This window comes from Branchiostoma floridae, chromosome 13 (assembly GCF_000003815.2).
Source record: "Branchiostoma floridae strain S238N-H82 chromosome 13, Bfl_VNyyK, whole genome shotgun sequence".
Lineage (NCBI taxonomy): Eukaryota > Metazoa > Chordata > Leptocardii > Amphioxiformes > Branchiostomatidae > Branchiostoma > Branchiostoma floridae.
The window spans coordinates 7,556,974-7,578,416 of NC_049991.1; the positions used below are offsets into that span (position 1 = coordinate 7,556,974).

Below are 21,443 nucleotides of genomic sequence, written 5' to 3' on the forward strand. Positions count from 1 at the left end.
AATGACTGCTGCCTGATAAAACACGAATAATTCAAATAGTCATAAAAATGCACCAATTCAGTTCCCAGAATGATTGTTAGATGAAGCCAACTACCCAGGCCCTCTGACCGATCACGTCAGATCGCTACTGTCACTGATCTTGGAGGTTTAAATGCCTGTCTTCAAATCGGGTAACAAACGTTACCTTCACGAGTGACCGTCGCTACGGTTATATTAGTCATACATAAGACTAGAAATGGCCGTTTTTAGTTTTTTGGCTTTCTGAAAAAAAAGAAAGGGTAATTGACTGTCATTTGTAGCCTTGCTTAACCGTTTGTACAAAAATAACTATAGAAACGTTACCATTGTTCAATGCTTTCTACGTTATCTATATGACCTGGTGTAAAAAAAAGCTGCCCACTTTTTTTATGACGTCCCTAGGTACGTCCTCTTATATCTAAATGATGTAGCCAATACTGTAAATTATTTCAAAGAAAAAAGGTAAAGTATACTGTTGTAGCAAACGTTACTGGTAACCGAAAAATCGTTATTTTGTACATTTCAATATGAGAACGTTAACGATGTGTTACGCATGGAGACTTTTGCCCGAGCGGACATGTTCATTCATGTGTGCAACAGACTGTGTTTTATTTTCACCTGAAGCACTTTGGAGAAGGTAGGTAGTCATCATATGAGTGTAGAATTTTCCCAGAAGGAAACGTTACACAAGGAGACATCTGCCGGCTGCCGATTCGGTTCAATGTCCGCTCGGGCAAAAGTCTCCTTGTGTAACCGTTGCTTGGGAAAATTCTACACTCTCATTATGACGTCTTACCTTACCAAAGTGCTTCAGGTGAAAATAAAACACACTAGCGCACTCTGTTGCACACATGAATGAACACGTCCTCTCGGGCAAACTTTGCCCGAGCGGACATGTTCTTTGAACCGAATCGGCAGCCGGCAGATTGTCTACTGAGTACTGTGTCCTTAACTCGACAAGAGTGCAGCACTGAACCGTGGTACCCGCTTAGTGAAAGCATGCAGATTTCTTGCTTAGTGTAAACACACAAGAAGCTATAACATACATTGTCATAATTCCACCAGGTGTTATTATACCGCCACCTCAAAAAATGTTGTTATAGAGGCCTTCTCAAGATTGTCTTCAACACCTAAACATCTGAATTGTATGACATTTAAGATATTTAACATTCGGTGTTCAAGACAATCATGGGAAGACCTCTTTACTAACGTTTTTTTTAGGTGGCGGTATAATGACACCTGGTGGAATTATGATAGTCGATGTTACATTTGAATGGATATAGATTTTCATGCTATCCCTAGTGTTTTTGACCAATTATATTTCATAATGAAGACAACTTTTATTTGACCAAACTTTAGTTTATTTAATTCACACGCTCGCGTTAGTTTAGGGGTTTCCAGAGGATGCCATCCATATAATCAAATTAACCTCTCTCAACCGCCTACACGGAGATTTTTGTCAAACTTGAGATGTCACGGTTCTATCTAATCACTTCACTTTGTCTCTTTACTTGGACGTCACTTAGCGAATTTGTAATTACTAGGTTTTTGTTGTCATAACTTGCCAGCTTGTGTGCGAAGGTAGAATTAAACGATTATTGACGACTGGGTTAACCCGGGCTTTTGTGCCCAACAATCATTCTTCATGACAGCATATATAAGGCCCTATATTTTCCACGGTGACGCCTAATTTCACGATTGGCTTACGCGGTATGTAAATTTAACATATAAAAGTATGAGTTAATGCCAAGTCACCGAGATTGTTTTGAAACAATATTTGTAATAAGTTTGAACTATTTTGAGTAAAGGAATATTTCAGTCACTTAAGTTCGAAATTGTTCAAACATTTCAAAATGAAAGTTTAAACATGTTTGAACCTTTTTATATTTGTTGGAACATTTGGGAAAGTAATGATATCATTATCTCTTTATTTAGAACAATTTTAAAACATCTATGTGTTTTTCTTATTGTTCCAACATGTTCCAACATTTTGTGTCATTTTTTCCCTCCATAAAAACTTTTATTGACCCCATGAACAAAGCTGCTAAGGGACTGGTCGATATTTAGCGGGGGGGGGAGGGCCGGTCGTCAGAGGGGGGAGGGCCTAGGAAAAAAAATTTGAGCCGGGGGGAGGGCCTAGGAAAAAAAATTTGAGCCGGGGGGAGGGCCTAGGAAAAAAATTTTATCGGACTACCAGCAAAATTTGTCCCTCAAAATGCCGGAAATTGGCGTTTCAGAGGGTCAAGATTTCAAAATTTCCCCAGGCCTCCACAAGCTTGAGACGCCTCGCACCCGAGGTTCGGCGCCCGACATGGTAAAAAGAAAAAGGCCGGTGGCTCGCCGCTCCACATGTTGAAAATTCGCTCAGTAATATTTCACTGCCGCGCCTTTGACTCTATCTCTGTTTAACACCGCTACAATGTTGTAAAAATATTGATGTTACAGTGTTCATTTACCGTTTTAACGCTTGTATTAATAGAGGTGGGCGGAGAAAATATCAGTCAAATTTGTTTTCCTTTCTTATGAAGCTGGCGCGGCAAAGGCAGGAAGCCGATAAAGTTACCAAAATGCGACGTAAAATATAACGTTACTTCCGGTTTGCAATGCTACCATTCAGTCACGGTGACAAAATTTAGCGTACTTGCATATCTAGTCAACATCTGCGCACCAACACATGCCGGTATTTTCCTCATATTTTACCGCAAAAATGACGTGAAAATGCGAATTTTTTTTCATAATTTGGAACGCTCTGGAAGATGACTTGCGACAAAGTGCCGTCTGTGAAACGGCCGATGAGACTTGTGAATTCAGCTTTCCGCGTTTCATGTCGCTTTCTCTCGCTGTACATCGTCAGCAAACTTGTGTGTTTGGAGATCAAAATCTTTGTCGACAATGTTTAATTTGCTTAGAAGGAAAAAAGACGACTGTCACAGGGCTTGGCGCATCGTGAGGGCTTGGAAGGTTTTGCTTGGCGCAACGTGATTTTAAACCCACTGCGCTACCTGAAATTTTGCAGACAGGACACCTCTTTCCCCACTACTATATTATAAAATCTTACACAACGTCCTTGTTGTAACCTGTACAGCTAGCAGTGAGTGCTCGACTTGGGAACTATCATAATTATCAAAAGCACGCAGTACAAGACGTGTGCAAGCCGATTCCCACGTAGGACATGCTGTTGTACGTGTCGTTACCATGGCAACAGCCTTGGCTGCAGTCTTAGATGTACCGATTGGACAGGGCGTGCCACTTTGTGCGTAAAATCGAATTAACTTGCGACCAATCACAGCCCGCAGCGGCGTCAAAAAGGCGGTAAACGTCAATCAAGAAGAAGCGCGAACTATGGGAATAACCCGGGAAACTGCAATGTTTGGGACTGGACAACATACACAAGTCTCGCCAAGGCGTCGACTTGTCAAGTAGAGGTGGATGACGCGGAAACTATTGCTTCTACTACAAGTGTTGAGGGACAAGGAGAAGGGGCAGCGGTGGAGTCAGGGCTGGCAAAGATCGCGAGGAAACGATGTTGGAGCCGCGGTGAACGGCTCGAGCCTCTCAAATCAAAGAAAATGGCGCAAGAGGCGGCAGTGTCTTTGTCACGTCGGAGACGAGTGGTGTGTGACGTCTGTTTACAGTTTGCATCCTTAAACGATTCCTTTGTCGATAGTTTTAAAACTATGAAAATCGGAAGCTTGACAGTTCATGAGTCCTGTGATACAGGCACAGCTACTGAGAAAAGAATCTGAACTAAATGTCAAATAAATGAATTCCCGTCAAAATGCAGGTTCCGGGTGATTCCGATCGGAGTTTGCAGGCATTATTAGAATCGTGAATAAAAGTGAATGTTACCGAAGAAATAGTATCATGATTCATTGTCATGCTTGTTCATGTGCCAGTACACCTAGAACACCAGTACAAATGGCCTTTTGATTTAGAACTTTTCTTACGCGCTAACATGTTGCTGCAACATCGAGCGGGCGTGCCACTTTGTAAATATTTTTTTTCAAATCATCGCAATATCCTTACTATGTGCAGGCCCATTCCGTCATTTTTGACCGACAAAATGGATGTACAAAAAAAGCGTGGCATTTTTAAAAGATCTCCCGAGTAGAAGTCTGCGTTCTAACGCCCCGGGAGAGGTAGAGACTGAAGGCGACCGGTCGACCCCGGCCCGCCGTGGGAAAATCGTCCTTACGCTTCGGCGCCCCCCTCCCCACTACAGTTTTGGTTAGTCGCATCGTGCTGACGTTTTTGTTGGCATTTTCCCCCGAGTCACAGTCAGTTATTGTCACCACAGAACCAACAAGTCCCAAAGGTATGTATATTATTTGAAAATAAGTCTCCGACAAGCTGCTCCGGGCGGGGCGCGCGCCGCGAGCGGCGCAAATCTACTAGCTGAAATCCAGGTACAAAATACTTTTGCAGTGTTGTTTGGACTAGTAGAGTGGCATCATTTATGAATATCAAAAGAATAAAGTAGCCTCCATGAAGAATATATTTATGGGCTCCGAGCCATTCAATTTCCCTTTTATCCTAGGGGTAAGAGATCTGCTTCGCGATTAAAAACGGAAAACCAGTATCAGTATGGCGTAAAGGATATTTCCAAGCGGGAGCGCGGTGATTTATTTGCGTCTTGAATATTTTTCAAATTTGATAGGAGGGGGGAGGGCCTAGGAAAAATATTTTGACTTGGGGGGAGGGCCTAGGAAAAAATTTTTGACCGGGGGGGAGGGCCTAGGAAAAATTTTTTGACCCGACCCTCTGACGACCGGCCCTCCCCCCCCCGCTAAATATCGACCAGTCCCTAAGCTTGGTCCTTTGTTTGGCTCTTGTATTTTTATATTTTCTTTAGTATACACTGGTGAGTCTTTTGTGAGAAGGTGGCAAACAGACATAATTTCCTGCACTTGGCAGGGATGTATGAATTGCCCTCTTCCCAGCCCACTGACCCAGTTTCATCATAATGTTTCCATGTTCGAACATGTGATCACAAATGATGCATCTATGTTGGAACAGTTTAGAAACTAACAGAAATAATGTATTTGATGTTAGAAATGTTTCTAACATGTTTGAATACTATAGAAACATTTCGAACGTCACATAGATGTTGTGAATAGTTCTAAACAGTTACTTATCGCAGTTAGATTGTTACAAAGATTTCCAAATTGTTAGAACAAACGGCAAGAAACACTCTCTCGGTAATATGGAATCGACACTAAAACACGCGAAAAGTAGAAAAAAAATTCTTTGTGAAATTCGTTTAGAAGTCTGTCAAATTTCTGGTCGCTCATTGGTCGTTGCACAATCGTATGCTCTAATTGGAACATGGTACTCAAGAATTCAAAGCTAACGACAATGAATATGTATGGTTGGAAAAAAGCAGTGTGGGCTAGCATCATAGTACATTACGTTTCTATGCTGCCAAAGTATGTTGATGAAAGCATATCCGATATTTCAAACAGTAATGTTTAATATACAGATATTACAGATTTAATATCACTGTAATAATATTGTGCCATTGAACCAACCCGATTTGGTCATATTATGCTTGTTGGTGACAGTTTTGCAGGCTTCCTCAACTCACCTTCACCTCGTCTTCTGATATTTTTTTGCAACTTCCAACTGCTTTATACGATTTACAGTACGGTCGGAAGCTTTTTTTTTCAAATTTGGAAACGGGCAAAAATTGATGCGTGCGTGGATGTCATTACGAAACAACCTGTTACCGACAAAATTTATGGTCGGCTGCACAGCAGTGCCAGGTACTGGTAGGTACGGGCAAACCCACCGACCAAAAATAGTCGAACCCGATCATTTGCCTCATGGGGTGCTTTGGTAGCAGTGTTGTTTTTTCTTTCTTTAAGAAAGCTGATATCTTTCGTTTTTGTCTCATTTCCCCGTAATTATCTCACGGAAATTAGAAAAGAGAAATTAATATATTGTAACACTTGTATCCACACGTTTTCAAACGTTGGAAGAAATGTTCGTACACCCCTCTTTGACGTCATCGATGGTTTGTCCCTAACGAAATGTGATGACTTTTGTTCACTAGATTTAGAACATACCTGCATAGGATTTGGAAAGAGAAGGAGGTTCTTTAGCACACGTTGAACAAAACGTTTGCTATACAATGGAGACAACAGTCTGTGGTTCGTTCACTGTTTTAGTTTTGGCTGCTTTTGTCTTTTCTGGGGAACATGTCGTCGCCGACCATGGCTTCACCCACCGCGAGTCTCTGGACGAGGAAGGCAAGTTCCAACTGTTGTGGAAGTTTGACGACGAGAAGATCGAGTTTGAGGCCCAGGTGCAGACGACAGGATGGGTCGGCTTGGGTCTGTCCCCGAACGGAGGCATGCCGGGATCCGACATCGCCATCGGATGGGTCAAAGACGGGACTGCACATCTGACGGTGGGTCCAAAATATTCCTAATTTGTAGACTTTGTTTGAATTTTTTGCGTTTTTTAGGTGAATGAATTACGAAGGTCTGTATTTCGATTTATTACTTAGCAGACTGAAGGAATTACTTAATTCATCATCTAGCAACTTTCGTTGGTTCGACACAATTTGATACTCTGAAATGACCTATTACTACTACTCAAATACATTTCTACGTCATTTAGGCCACGTTGATTTGATTATATGGATGACATCCTCGCTCGCACCAATTTTCGGCCATTTCCAAAAAAAAAAAAAGTTTTCGATCACACAATAAATTGTGCAAAGCAGCTGTAAAATGAGCACAAATTTTCCGTAGATTGAAAAAAAAGTATCAGAAAACAGATAACTAATGCCATAGAATGCCAAAATAAATCTTAAGTCAAAGAATAAGATGTGAAAGGACAGAAAGAAAAAAAATCTATTGTTGGTTGGGGGACGTACCAGTACAGAAAATTCAGGTCCAGAGAATCATTTCCAGGTCTGGACATGAACCTGGACCTGATTGTCTGTGGAAACTTGAGAACTGGCAATACTCAAAACAATGGTAATTGGTCAATTTTGCTACAAAGGAATCTGTTTGGTGGATTATTGGACTCCCACTGCATTTTAAAATCCCATCTCCATGTAATAAAGGCTAACTGTCTCTGTACCTTTGACTGAAACTTGGTGCAATTGACTATAAACTGTACTTGACTTCGCTCTTGTTGTCTTCTTGGCCCCCCCGCGGTTAGACCCCAAATGGCTGCCGACATAGTGTGTCCATTTTGTAATTGGCGAAACCTGTTCCTCTGTTGTTGTTTTTTCAGGTCTGTTTTTTTTCGGATTGGTCCAAGAAAGAAAAAATGTTTTGCACCCGTGCGATGTACTGGTCCCTACACCTAACTGTTGGTATACCATACAATGTGTGTTTAGTCCTATGTTCAACCTTCCTGACCACTTTGATTTCATACTGAAGGCAACTTTTTTTTTTGGCCAAACTTTTTTTTTATTCGCTCGCTCGCATCAGTTTTGTAGTTCCCGGAGGATGTCATCCATATAATCAAATCAACATGGCCTTATGTGGAAATGCCTTTTCTCCCCTTGTAGGCTTTCATAGGTCTCGTAAAACTATTATTCTATACAATGTACTTGTTTGCTTTTAGAGTTTGAATGTCTGGGCCAGTCTGAGGCTAATCTCTGAAAATTCTCATTTTCCTGTCTTAAATCTTTCTTTTTCCCCTTATACATAAAACAAATCTATGGTGACTAAGTGAATGTAAAGAACTGAATATGTTAAAAGTATCATTCAATACTTGTGCAAATAGCTATAGACCGATGTGCCTGGTAGAGACTAGCATTGAGATCTACCGTGACTTTGCTGACAGTACAGGTATCATTCTACTTAGCTAGTCAGCCATCTTAACTGCAATATATAGCATCGAGATCTTGCAGACTGTCGTATATATGGGTTGTTAGGATGTCCCTGTAGCTCAACTGGTAGCAGCCTCACAGCTAAGCTCCTGGTAACTGGATTTAAGTGTGGGGAAGGGCGTCTCGGTTGGAAATGCACTTGTCTTTTGGGTGTCCCTTGTTCGAGGATGCCCTGCTACAGAAACAGGTTGGAAACTTGTTGATTTATGGGCCGCTAAACAATACAAGTTAAAAAAAAAAACAATGGCAATATGGCAAGTATGCAGGTTTTTCTTTAAGGAGAAAAACATTAGGATCTGAAACTACTGTTCTTGTATTTACGTGTATTATTACTTGATGTATCATTAATTATGCTGTTGGTATGGCGGCTTTGAAAAGGTGTCCCTTGACACCTGTGCCGCCATACCCTCCATTGTCCGTATGTGGAGAATCCAAATAAATAAATAAATAAATACTAGAAGAAATGTTATGAATAGTAAAGAATGAAAATGGGCATTACGAAGAATTACATTTCCCTGATAGACGAAATGAGGATGTTCACTGAGATACGTGCAGTTACAATGTAATTGATTCATTCGATGTCATTCTTCTTTTAACAATTTTTACGATGATCGATTGTGAATATCAAATCGTATTGCATCTGATTATCTAACTATCCTACTACCAGTACATTTGTTCTCTCGTTATGCGCTGAATTTCGTATATTCTTTGCTTTTCTTCTGTATCTGTATCTGTATCTATATAGCCGGTATAACCGCCATTCGGCGTAACACACCAGCTTCGCAGGCACGCGGCGCGGCAGCAGCTGGTTATATTACACTGAATGACCCGTCACACCTAACTTTTGCACATCTATCTGCAGGCGTTCTTTAAAACTACCCAGAGAAGGTGCCCCTACTGTACTTGGTGATAACAAATTCCACTTTACGATAGTTCTAGGAAAGTACGAATTTTTGAATACATCAAACACTTCTCTCTATTATAGAGAAAATTTCTAAACTTTACTTCCAACACGGAAAAATATAGGGACTTACCCTCTAAATTTTCGGTCGAACTCCGTCGACCTTGTTCACAGAATGACCCTATCTCCAGAAGTGACGTCAGGAACACACCACTTTTGCAGGAGGGGGTCATAAGTATCAGAAAGTCTATGTCGCCCCCCGTCTCTGTTGAGCGTAGGTCGGTGGGCTCTAATGTACACTGCCTCCTTTACTCCTCGCGCGAAGAAATCCTGTTCCGAGTCTAGGATTTTGACTTTGTCCAACGAAATGGAATGTCCCGGAGACTCAATGTGTATATGTTGCGCGACCTCGGACGATTTGACACAGCTTGGACGCCGATGTTCAAGGAACCTAGTTTTCAGAGCACGTTCAGTCTCACCAATGTAAGTTTCCTTACAAGGGCCTTTGTTAGTTCTCCCTTGACACGCGATGTGATACACCACCCCGCACCTACTTTCTTTGGGAGTTTTGTCCTTGGGTGCCTTCTCTCTATACATATATGTACAAGAAGACTTTTGCCCGAGCGGACATGTTCATTCATGTGTGAATCACGATTTTTTTCACCTGAAGCACTTCGGTAAAGGTAGGTAGTCATAATAATGGGAGTGTAGAATTTTCCCAGAAGCAAACCTTACGCAAGGAGACTTTTGCCCGAGCGGACATGTTCATTGAACCGAATCGGTAGCCGGCAGATTGTCCGCCGTGTCATTGACTCGACAAGAGTGCAGCAAACCGTGGTACTCGCTTAGTGAAAGCATGCAGGTTCCTTGCTTAGTGTAAACACACAGCGATCGCTTTAAACATGCAGTGGATAAATGCTTCATTACCTTGGAATGGAGGGTGATATGTTGTTTTTTGGTAGAGTGCGTTTGTTTGGCCAACCGGGTGTATTGACAGGGCATAATTGAAAATAAGGCCACACTGGCTTGATTTTATGGATGACATCTTTATTTTTCACCTGTTCTGAAAAAATCACCCGGAACTTGCCGACTAATATTGCCGCAAAAGGCCTGCATCATGCCATGTGTTCATGCTGGCTTGTTATGTATTGCCGCAAAACATGCTAATTTGTCAAACTTCCTTATAAGAGGGTCTGCATGCTCTTTTCCGTAAGGCGTAGGCAGGCCTTTTTAATTCCCGTAATTCGTAGGGTAAGCTATTTTATTTCACGTAATTCGTAGTGAGGATGGAAAATTTACCGTAAAGCGTAGCCAGTGTATTTCACGTAAGGCGTAATCTAGCCTAAAAATTTCACGTAAAGCGTAATTAAGCCTAAAAATTATCCGTAAATCGTAGCTGGCCTCCCAAATTTCGTAAGTCGAAACGTAGTCTACCAGTAAATTTAGTCCTTCAAAACACAGGAAATTGCGTTTCAGATCTAGAGGATCAAGATTTCAAAATTTCGCCGGACCTCACTTGCGACTCCTTTCACCTTCGGCTTCGGTCATCGACATGGTAAAAATATGGTATATACCCTCAAAAATCTTCTTTTTTTTCGCAAATAGAAATGTCATTGAAGTTAGCTTAGTCTGCCAGCAAAATTTGCCCATCAGAATGCAGGAAATATCATTTTAGAGGGTCAAGATTTCAAAATTTCCATGGTCCTCCTTGTGCCGCCTCGCGCCTTTATTATAAATTGGAACTCGAAATTCTGAAAATATGTTGGGGATGTGTGTCAACCTCAAAGATCTGTTTTGCTAATAGAAATTTGCCCATCAAAATGCACAAAATATCGTTTTATAGAGGGTCAAGATTTCAAAATTTAGCCGGATCTCTTTTGCCACTCTATTACCTTCGGTCATCGACTTCGTAAAAAATATGTATCATGGCTGGGGGATGTGACGTGTCAACCTCAAACACATTTTTTACTGATAGAAATGTAATTTCACTTAGTTTTCTACAATAGCCAAAAAAACTGGCGTTTCAGGGGGGCAGGATTTCAAAATTTTCCCGGACTTTCCTTCGGCGCTCGACGTTGCAAAAATAAGTTGGCTGGCGTCACCCTCATAAGCTTACGCTGAACCCCTGGGACTCTTTAATTAGAAATGCCATTCAACTTAGCTTTGTTTGCCAGCGAAAATTTCCCTTCAAAATGCAGGGAATAGTGTTTCAGAGAGTCAAAATTTAAATCTTTCTTGCGGAGCACGACCCCGCCTCTGTAGAGTGTTTCCAGCCTTCCAGAATTTAGCGTAAACCGTTGTCAGCCTGTCTGAATTTAGCGTAAAACGTTGCCTGCCTTCGTGAATTTAACGTAAAGCGTTGTCGACCGTCCCGAATTTAGCGTAAAGCGTTGTCAGGACCCCCCATGCAGACCCTCTTATAAGTATTATTCTCATCACAGTCATATATCATCCATAGTTCTTAGAGCCAGTACCTTCTAATAGTGTACTTCTTTGAACGTTCTTGTCAATATATTCCTTCAGCTGAGATGAACAAAATATCCTACTTGTGCCTCCGAGAAATAAAACCTGTTGTTTCTTTTGATACACCGAGGGTGTCCAGTGCCCCGAGGCCAATTTCAAATTAACAATTGCACAATGGACTGGGCATGTCACCATATAGATTGTCTTCAGAGAGGGCAGACTACCGGGTCAACGTCCTAGTGAGCAACGTCCGACTCCTAGCGAGCAAATATAATGTTACAAGTACAATACCTCTGTCTGCTTCTGTTGTACAAGACCTCTGGTTCTGTTGTTCTGTTTATTAGTCCAAACAGGACAACAGAAAAGAAAATAGTAAGACAAGCGTTCAAAGACATCATACATTCGCAAAATGATGTTAATTGCTACAAGACTATGTAAAACTGACGTATTCTAAACGGTTTCTCGGCTACTGACAACGTATTCATTGTCAATTGGAATCTTAGCACCTTAAAAAGTGTTGCAAATTAAATAACGCCTGTTTCAACTTTTTTTCGATCATCTTACTCCAGGATCGGTTTGCAGAAGCAAAGGCGCAGCCCCCTGTGGACGAGAGTCAGGACTGGGAGCTGGTGTCTGGGAGCGAGAACGGGACTCACACCGTCCTGAGGTTCAGCAGGAAGCTGACGACCTGTGACGACAAAGATCGCGTCATCAACGAGGACACCATGCGGGTTCTGTGGGCATGGCATGACGACGACCCCGAGGACGAGTCTGGTGTGAGCGGCCCGGCCTACCACGGGGCCAACAGGGGAGTCAGAAGTACGGTCCTTCTCAGTAACATCATCGCGCCGCCAAACCTGAAGGAAACAAACATCACAACATTTGACATCTTGATGAACAACGTAAGACTTGTGCTTTTCTTTCTTTTTTTTGGGGGGGGGGGGGCTTTTTAGTTGACGCCTACGGGACGGAGACATCTTATTGCGTCAATGGCGCCTTGTATATTTTCGTATTTTCGGTTTGTATGGTTTCGGTTTATTTTTTCTTATTTAGAGCAAGGAGCTTTTATCTGATAAAAGCTCCTTGTTTAGAGTGGTAATTTTGAGATCGATTACGAGTGGTAATTTTTGATATCTCCTGTTCTGGACATGCTGTGATCATGATTTTTGAGTGGTAGATAGCCCTCGAGGCAGAGAGTAAGTGCTGTAAGTTTGGGCTCCCTAGCGGCTTTCTTGGAACTGCAGGCGCCGGTTTCCTTTCAAACTTTGGATGAGAATAACGCTACAACGTGTTGACGGATCGTCATGATTTTTGGTATGTAGATAGAATGAGTGATGACATAATGGTATACTAATTATGCAAATCAACAGGTAATTTGCATAATTAATGAGGAAAATTTATAAATCCACTGCATTCCATGATAGGACTTTTAAACTTGTCACATATGCAGCTGGGAAGGAGAGAAATGTCGATAAATGTCAATTATGCAAATGATGGCCTCATTTGCATAATTAATGAGAAAAAAAGGAACATGTTGACGGATCATCATGTTTTGTTGCATGTAGGTAGCGTAAGTGAAGACCTACATAATGAGATACCAATTATGCAAATCAACAGCTAATTTGCATAATTAATGAGGACATTTTATAAATTCACTACATTCCATGATAGGACTTTAGAACTTGTCACATATGTAGCTGAGAAAGAGAGAAATGTCAATACATATTTATCATGCAAATGATGATCTCATTTGCATTATTAATGAGAAAATATAAACGTGTTGACTTAGATTTTTTGAATGTTTATGAATGGACTTGATGGGAGGACGCAAACAATTTTTTGCGCACAGCTACAGTTAGTAGTTGAATAGAGATGAATGGATTTTCCTGATACTGAACATTCGTGTACATCCGTATGCAGAATTTAACACTTAACCCTTGTCGTTAAAACTCTTTTCAGCTGCAGCGCACACTATACTCTGTATCAATCATGGACATTATATTATAAGAACACCACATCGGTACCAAATACAACTGCATTAATCTATCACCTTTGTCTTCATTCCATTTGTGGAGAATTAATGGATCTATATTTGTATCCAGGTCTCCGTTCCTGAACAGGACACAGTATACTGGTGCCGTGTGTTCCAGTTGCCGGAGTTGGCTAGCAAACACCACATGATAAAGGTATCAATTTTTATTTGTTCATTTCTACCTTTGTTAAGAAAGTTGGTCCGTATGTAGGTCAAGAAAATAACTCTAGAAGTTGTGGATCGAACTTCGTGTTATTTGGTACTTGATTAGCGGTTGCTAAAAGAAAGGTCAGGTTCGAAAATGGAGCGCCTGGCACTTTCATCTACAATGACTAATGTAAGCTTATATGTATATATTCAACTTTTAAACACTTCTTAAAACAGCTGTAAATCGAATGATACATGAAATTTATGATTATATGATACATCTTATTGCAAAAATATGTATTATTCTGTGATATAAAGTATGGAAAACTGGGAACTTCTACAGGGGTGCCTAAGCATTTGCACGAACCCTATGAAATTCGTACGAAAATTATGTGATACACACGAATCACTATGCAAAAACGCACGAACATTATGAAATTCGCACGAATCACTATGTGATACACACGAACCTTATGAGATTTGCATGAACCTTATGCGAAATTGCACAACCACTGCCCGGGTCACGTGACAGACGGAGCGGGATTTTCAAGATGGCGGCTAATCAATCTTCGGCGACGGAAAATACGATGTAAGACGTCGAAATGAAGTAAAACAGTAGCTCACAGGCTATCAAATACATCTTCGTGGTGGTATATGTCTATTCCATGCCTTGAAATATAAATATCACGGGTAGAAACGTTCAAAATCATGCCTTCTCTCGGCCGCCGCGGTTTTGCATAAGGTTCGTTTGTATCACATAGTGATTCGTGCGAATTTAATAATATTCGTGCATTTTCGCATATGCATAGTGATTCGTGCGAATTTCATTATATTCGTGCGTTTTCGCATAGTAATTCGTGTGTATCACATAATATTCGTACGAATTTCATAGGGTTCGTGCAAATGCTTAGGCACCCCTGTTCTATACACTTGGAACTTAATTCATTCATTGTTGTAAAACTCATTTTTGATAATTAAAAAAATTCTTCTGTTTTAATTTTCAAAAAACAACTTAAGTAACTATTGATAAAAATGTATAAGATTGATTTTTAAAAATCATTAACCATTGATTCTGACTTGCGATAATTTTTGCTGTTTTGGGGGACGCCCTAGGGGCAAGACTAACAATGTAATTGCCATTTTCCTTTTCAGTACGAACCCATCACCACCCCTGGTAACGAAGGCGTGGTTCATCATCTGCTGATCTACACCTGTCCGGCAGATCAAAGCGTCACTTTTCTGCCAGAGGAACATCCGGGACATCGGTGCCGCTCTCCCAACATGCCTCGGGACTGGTGGCCATGTTATGGCGGGAGCCTTATGGCGGCATGGGCGATTGGTTCAGAGGTGGGGATGGAATTTATGAATGGATTGAGACATTATTAGCTCTATGAACAATTGAGGGGTTCCCTGTGTATTTATGTCTCTGGACATTTGTGGTCAGCATAACTTTAGAAATTTTGAATGAATTGTAATGTTGTTTTCATATGGGACGGTGTTGGGGACGCAAATGTGAGGATCGATTGGGGACCTATCTAGCTGGATGGTTTATTGCGCAACAGTTGCATCAGTAACAATGTATGGCAATTGGCAGCTGTCTTTACTACTGCAGCAGAACTTCCGGGTTTTGTATATTTTGTTCTGGACACTGTTCAGTGGATTGATTTTGACAAGAGATCACATCTCTACTCATCATTTTCTTAACTCTTAATACCACTGGTCCAAACAGTCTATTTCTTCTGCCTGCAGGGCATTGTGTATCCTGAGCACGTTGGGTTCCCCGTCGGAGGCGCAGACGACAGCCGCTATGTACTGGTAGAGATGCACTACGACAACCCTCACCTGGCATCAGGTCAGAAACTAGCAAAGTTTTCTCTGGCTTTTTTCGTGCAAGGCTCTCATCAAACTTTTCAATGTAACATTTAATTTCTCCATATTTATTACTAGGTTTCCTTGCATGAATTAAAGACTGTAACGCTTGACAATGGTGTAATCCAACCTTGCTAATAATGAGGTGTTCATGAGGTGTTAGCACTCACGTGACTATGACGTGGGTATTGTCCGCCATATTGGATGGTTCAAGTCGGCTGTAATAACGTTGATTTGTATTACTTACATAGTGACAGTCTATCAGAGTGATAGTCTCAAAAGTGCATGGGTCTGTCTTTTCTAATCTGTTTTACACAATCAATATCTAAAATAGAAAAGGTAATATTCAGGCTAGGATACACAGGGCGCTGTCTACTGCGCAACACTAACCTGTTCCCTCCTCATCACATTCCCATGTCTTCCAGGAATCCGTGACAGTTCGGGGTTGAGACTGACGCTCACTCCTGAGCTGAGGGACAACGACCTCAGCATCCTGGAGGTCGGCATGATGGTGACCAAACTCCACGTGGTCCCGCCTCGCGCCGAGGGGTTCGTGTCCGCCGGATTCTGCAACACAAATTGTTTGAACGCGGTGAGTACTATAGTATTCTTTTCACCATGAACGATCGCCACATACATGTAAAACTATCACGGTAAGAATATATATAACGACGAGAACACAGGCTCTAAAAGGCAAGAAAAACATCTCCCCGTATTAGTAGCGTCTTCCATTGACCTCATGACCTGGGCTGTCAGGTGACACTAACGACTAGTTCTGCCACCTCAGATCTGTACTTCCTGCTATTCCGGCAAAATTGTCCTCTGCGGCCATATCTAACTTCCTGTCACTCAATACACAGAGTCAACAAACATGGCCTTGTTATGCATCATGCATCCTTAGTGTTGCTATTTTTGTCGCTGGAATCGGTTAAGCAGTATGGAAGAGGAGGCGAAGCCTGCCATCCCTGATTTCATTCTTACGTTTTCCTGTACATCATGAACAGTTCCTGGAAGAGCTGGGAGAGCCCATCCACATCATTGGCCTTGAACTTCACTCCCATCTACTTGGGTCGAAGATGAGCACCAGGGTGATCCACGACGGCACGGAGACTGAGATCGCACGGGACGACAACTACGACTTCAACCTGCAGTTCTTCAGGATGCTGAAACAGGAAGTCACCGTCTATCCGGTACGTTATTCAATACAACATTATATTGCTGATCTCAGCGTTTTTTATGTCCGTGGACAGTCCTTTAATACACAACTACCATCACCAAGAAGGTTAATGCTTTTGTGTGTGTGTGTGTGTGTGTGTGTGTGTGTGTGTGTGTGTGTGTGTGTGCGCGTGTGTGTGTGTGGTGTGTGTGTGTGGTGTACGTGGTGTGTGTGTGTGTGTGTGTGTGCGTGTGTGGTGTGTGCGTGTGTGTGTGTGTGGTGTGTGTGTGGTGTGTGTGTGTGTGTGTGTGTGTGTGTGTGTGTATGTGTGTGTGAACAATATAAAGCATCACCCCTACATGTGGAAAAATATTTAGCTAATACCTAGTATATAGTTTGAGTGCAGTATACACCATATAGACTTCAAGCTGTCTGATTTTCTGATCTTTGCACTTTTTCAGGGTGATACCCTGATTACCGAATGTACTTACCGCAGCACGCAAAAGGACGAGGTTACATATGTAAGTACTCGGCTGTTTAGTCATAAATCAAATCTGCCCAGTATCCTGTACAGTTTTAATGATGAGTATTAGATCACAAACTTACGAAGCGCAATTTCGTTTACAACCTCACAACTCGCATCCCGCTTATAGAACGTTTAAGTCAACACTATTAGTGTTTTCTTTCATGTCTAAATTCTGTTAAACATAGATTTGTTTGAAAAAAATGTTTCGGCATTTCTAAGATACAAATAAGCTTTTTTTTATATTTGGTGATAGTAAGGGTGTATTCACAATTGCTTGTGTACGAGCCATATGTAACATGTTTAAAGCCTAATGGCGTTAAAAAGCTACTGTTTTCTGAAATGTTAAGTAACAAATCTGCTTTGACGATACATGACATGACACGTTCATTTGTTATTGACATTTACAAAACTTTATGCGTTTTTTTTTCATTCAAATAGTTAAGCGCTTATGTCAGTGTGACGTCAGCAAAAGCTGAAAGGTGTCCGGTAGTCGGTGTCGGCCCCCGTCCCGGTTGAGGGATGGTCGGTCATTTTCCTCTGACGTATGCTTATGACCTCTTAAAAGCTCCGGACCAGGTCGCGTGGCATGGGCTTCGGGTCATTTCAACTTGAGAAGGATCAGAGGACTGATTAAAAGCTTGCTAGTACTTTGTGAAGGGAAGTAGCTTATGAAATATTGATAATGATTTAAAAATACATCTTCTCTATCGTCTGACAGGGTGGACTTGGAACAACAGATGAAATGTGCAAGACCTTCTTCCTGTACTACCCGAGGTTCAACCTGACCTTCTGTGACAGTCTGCCGAATTTAGCTGGCACGGTTAGATTCGCTGGGGTGGAGAACTTCGAGTTGTACGTAACGCTTTACACTACTAGTACAAGACATAAGTATACTACGTGAATGTTTATCTGAGTATGTCAATGGCATTATGGAAAAGGTTAAACTCCACCCACCCCCCCACCCCCCAAAAATCGACTTCATCACTCAGTCTTCTTCAGGTCCCTGGCCCAGTCTTCTGGACTGTCACTCGTACGTGTAGCGTCAGCAATGGTCCCCTTTTGTCAGCGTCGACTCCTAACAACTTTTAAGGTCGCAGAACACAGTTTTTATCCACGGCTCCCGTCCCCAATAGTAGTTCGGGTATAAACGGTTGTGTTTCACAGTACGTACTTTGAAAGACCGTAGTTATTCTTCTTTGCACAACATCAAAGACACGTGTACAACGTGTTTTCAAAAGTCACTGAATCTGATTGAAGAATTGTGCTACTAACTTACTCATACGTGACTGATGAACTTCTTCAACGATGTCGGTATGTTTCTCTTATTCTTATATTTGTTTCTATACCGACTTTAGTACTGGCGGCCAACGCGGTGATCGTGAGATTGTCATCAAGGCACCAGAGCCCCTGGTCAACAAGTCGTTTGAGGAGGTGATGGAGGCTGTGCCGTGGACTGACGAGAAAACACGAGACTTCTCCAAGTCTCTTCTGGACGGCCCACTGCCCTTCCACACCAACTGTAGGGCCACCTACCAGACTGCCGTCAACACGGTAAGTTTCAAGGGTAACAGGCTAACAGTTTTCAGATTGATAGAATGGCACCAATGGTATCAGAGCACAAAGGTTTTGTGTAATTCTACACAAGCGGAATTCTGCAAAAAGACGATACAAAATCTATTGGAAAATAACACTCAAAACTCTAGATGAGAGTTCTATCTTCCGATATAGACATTAATCTTAGGAAGTAAAAAATGCATACAACTGCATAGCCTTCTTCGTCGGCCTCTCTGTAGGCATTGGCGTATGTTGTTGGTGTATACCTGCATCAGAGTACACTGTGTCTGACAAGGCCTGGCGAATGTTTACAATTTGAGGGGCAATAAGAAAGCAACATACTTAGGTAATTGAGCATATCAACATGTTGAGTTTAACCAAGGGGCATATATAGTTTACACGTCTACTGGTTCTAAGGAGTAAACATTCTTTGATCATATTTTACCTGCCTGTGCACGGTAAGGGCTATACAGCAAAATAGAAGACTGAGATGAAAGTAAAGTAAGTCATGTTCAATTATGAAAACTTTAAAATAAACAGTGTATGATAAGCGATTAACAGTCATTTGGGTAACCGATCCACTTCGTTTTCCCCCGTCGACAACAGGCCGCATTGGGCACTCAGTCTGTCCCCTTCCCGCGTGGAAAGAGGACCGCCCCCAATGACATCTGTAGCGGGAGGACACCAGCCGGACAGGCCACTACCCGCGTACCGGCGGTGGGGACGGGCCCTGGGCAGGCAACAACCCGTGCGCCTGTGGTCGGGGATGGCTCCGGCGCATCGCGTTCCGGTCTGCCTGCATTGACAGCCATCGTCTGCATGGCGGCGCTTGCCCTCATCACCGTGTGGAAACCGTAACACAACTTCTTTTTGTAGCGGATCGCTGATTGGCCCTGGGGCCAATAATGACCCAGTAATCAGACACTGCCGACAAGTGTATTATGATCCGAAAAAGGCACGAGAGAGCCTGCTATGCAGGCTACATACTTGTCTCGATTGGTAGTGACAAATATTTTCAATCATTTTCCATGGAAAGTTCCTATTTGGTACGTAACGGTGTAAATATGGAAAAGGAATGATCACGTTTTGAGGTTTTAAGTTAATGAGCTTTAATAATTTATACAGTGGGTGTTTCCTTTATCTAATGTTACACACAGCACCATCAATAGACCCATTTCCTGTGCTGGCGGCCATTTTGAAGAGTCATGCATTGTTTGTGGCCTTGCATGAAAATCACTCGGTTCTTATCTACAAATGTTTTTTTTAAGTACAATACAATTGTTTGTTAAAGGTATTTTGATGGTTGTTTTATTCTTTACTGGAACATTATTGTGTTGCTGTATGATATGATGCATACGTAAGTCTAATGTAAAAGTTATATGGAATATACTTTGCATCGTTGCGCTAATGTTGTACAGAGATACTTTTGGAAGAGGGTCGCAAAAGGCCAGACTTAAAGGAGTGACAGGAAGTAGGGATTAGAGCATAGGTGGTAGGCCATCGAGTTTTTGTTGAAATCAGTATTAGTTTGCTGTAATAAAATCCGACTCCACGGAAAGATTCCCGAGAATCATACACTTATTACACACACGGTGTCCTCGGTCCACGGAAAGATTCCCAAGAATCGTACACTTACACACACTGTGTACTCGGTCCACGGAAAGATTACCGAGAATCGTACACTTACACACACTGTGCACTCGGTTTACGGAAAGATTCCCAAGAATCGTACACTTACACACACTGTGTACTCGGTCCACGGAAAGATTACCGAGAATCGTACACTTACACACACTGGGTACTCGGCCCACGGAAAGATTCCCAAGAATCGTACACTTTCACACACTGTGTCCTCGGTCCACGGAAAGATTCCCGAGAATCGTATACGTACACTTATACACACTGTGTACTCGGTCCATGGAAAAATTCCCGAGAATCGTACACTTAGCGGTTAACGTTACACAAACACGCTGTCGATTCCAAAGAACGGTTGCCGAAATCACACGAAGTTTGCCGAACACCGACTGCGTTGCCAATGCTTTCAAAAGCCCTTGTTTTCGGCGAAATGCCGCAATGAAATAAAACACGTTGATACTACTTATTATGTAGGTGTTACTTACTAGCCATGTGAGATTACTTGGGATACAACACCTAATAATAAAGAAGATATGCAGCATTTTGTAAAGTCCGATTTCCGGGGAACTGCGTTACCAGCAGTACCATATCTGGCCGTTAGGGTCGCTGCTGCACAAGACGACTACATCATTGCTAGCCAATCAGAGAGACGCGAGACTCAGATTTCCCGCCAAAGTTTTAGTGCACGTGAACCAAGTACACACCGCGTGTACACACCACTGTAATAATGTAGTGTATGGTTCTCGGGAATCTTTCAGTGGACTGAGTACACAATGATGTCAATGATTCTCGGAATTCTTTCACTGTCAGACAAGACACAGAGCTTTTTAATTGTTGATTCTTGGGAATATTTGAGTGGACCGAGTACATTGAGTGTGTGGTAAGTGTATGATTCTCAGGAATCTCTGTGGAACGAGTACACACTGTTTGAGTTCATAGAGTCTGATTTTAGTACGACAAAGTACATGTAATACTGATTTCAACAAAAACTCGATGACCTATCGCCTTTGGTCAAACCAGCCACGTTGAAAACTATTCTCACGTAAAAGACGAGAAGTCCCAGATCCACAATAGAACCGTAGTTCTAAGTCACATTTCCTGTGGTCACCCATGTTGGTAACGCTCTTGCCGGATAGCATTTCCTACCCAGTCATTTATAATGTAGTTAGTGAAGTTTGCCCCCTTAGCGGTTCATCGGTTCGAACAGGGCTTCGCGAACGAGTTCGAGCCAACTGCGAAACTGTTCTACTCCCGTCGGCCTTGCGTGAACTATCCCCGTGATCTAGAACGACG

The 21,443-nt window shown here is 42.0% G+C and overlaps 1 protein-coding gene across 1 annotated transcript; it reads left to right on the forward strand.

Moving 5' to 3' along the window:
* Positions 1-5,963: 5,963 nt before the first annotated feature.
* On the forward strand, positions 5,964-19,939 carry LOC118428821 (DBH-like monooxygenase protein 1 homolog). Its single transcript, XM_035839043.1, has 11 exons — positions 5,964-6,427; positions 11,801-12,133; positions 13,334-13,417; positions 14,563-14,757; positions 15,160-15,262; positions 15,705-15,871; positions 16,284-16,469; positions 16,897-16,956; positions 17,680-17,813; positions 18,317-18,512; positions 19,122-19,939. Exons 1-11 carry the CDS (start codon positions 6,149-6,151, stop codon positions 19,371-19,373), a joined length of 1,989 nt encoding a protein of 662 aa, XP_035694936.1. The 5' UTR covers positions 5,964-6,148; the 3' UTR covers positions 19,374-19,939.
* Positions 19,940-21,443: the final 1,504 nt, after the last annotated feature.

Excerpts from the sequence above, each read along its gene's own strand:
- LOC118428821 (XM_035839043.1), top strand. The coding sequence starts at position 6,149 with ATGGAGACAACAGTCTGTGGTTCGTTCACTGTTTTAGTTTTGGCTGCT. Across the intron at positions 15,872-16,283 it reads ACACAAATTGTTTGAACGCG|TTCCTGGAAGAGCTGGGAGA; the intron begins GTGAGTACTATA and ends CATCATGAACAG. Across the intron at positions 18,513-19,121 it reads ACCAGACTGCCGTCAACACG|GCCGCATTGGGCACTCAGTC; the intron begins GTAAGTTTCAAG and ends CGTCGACAACAG.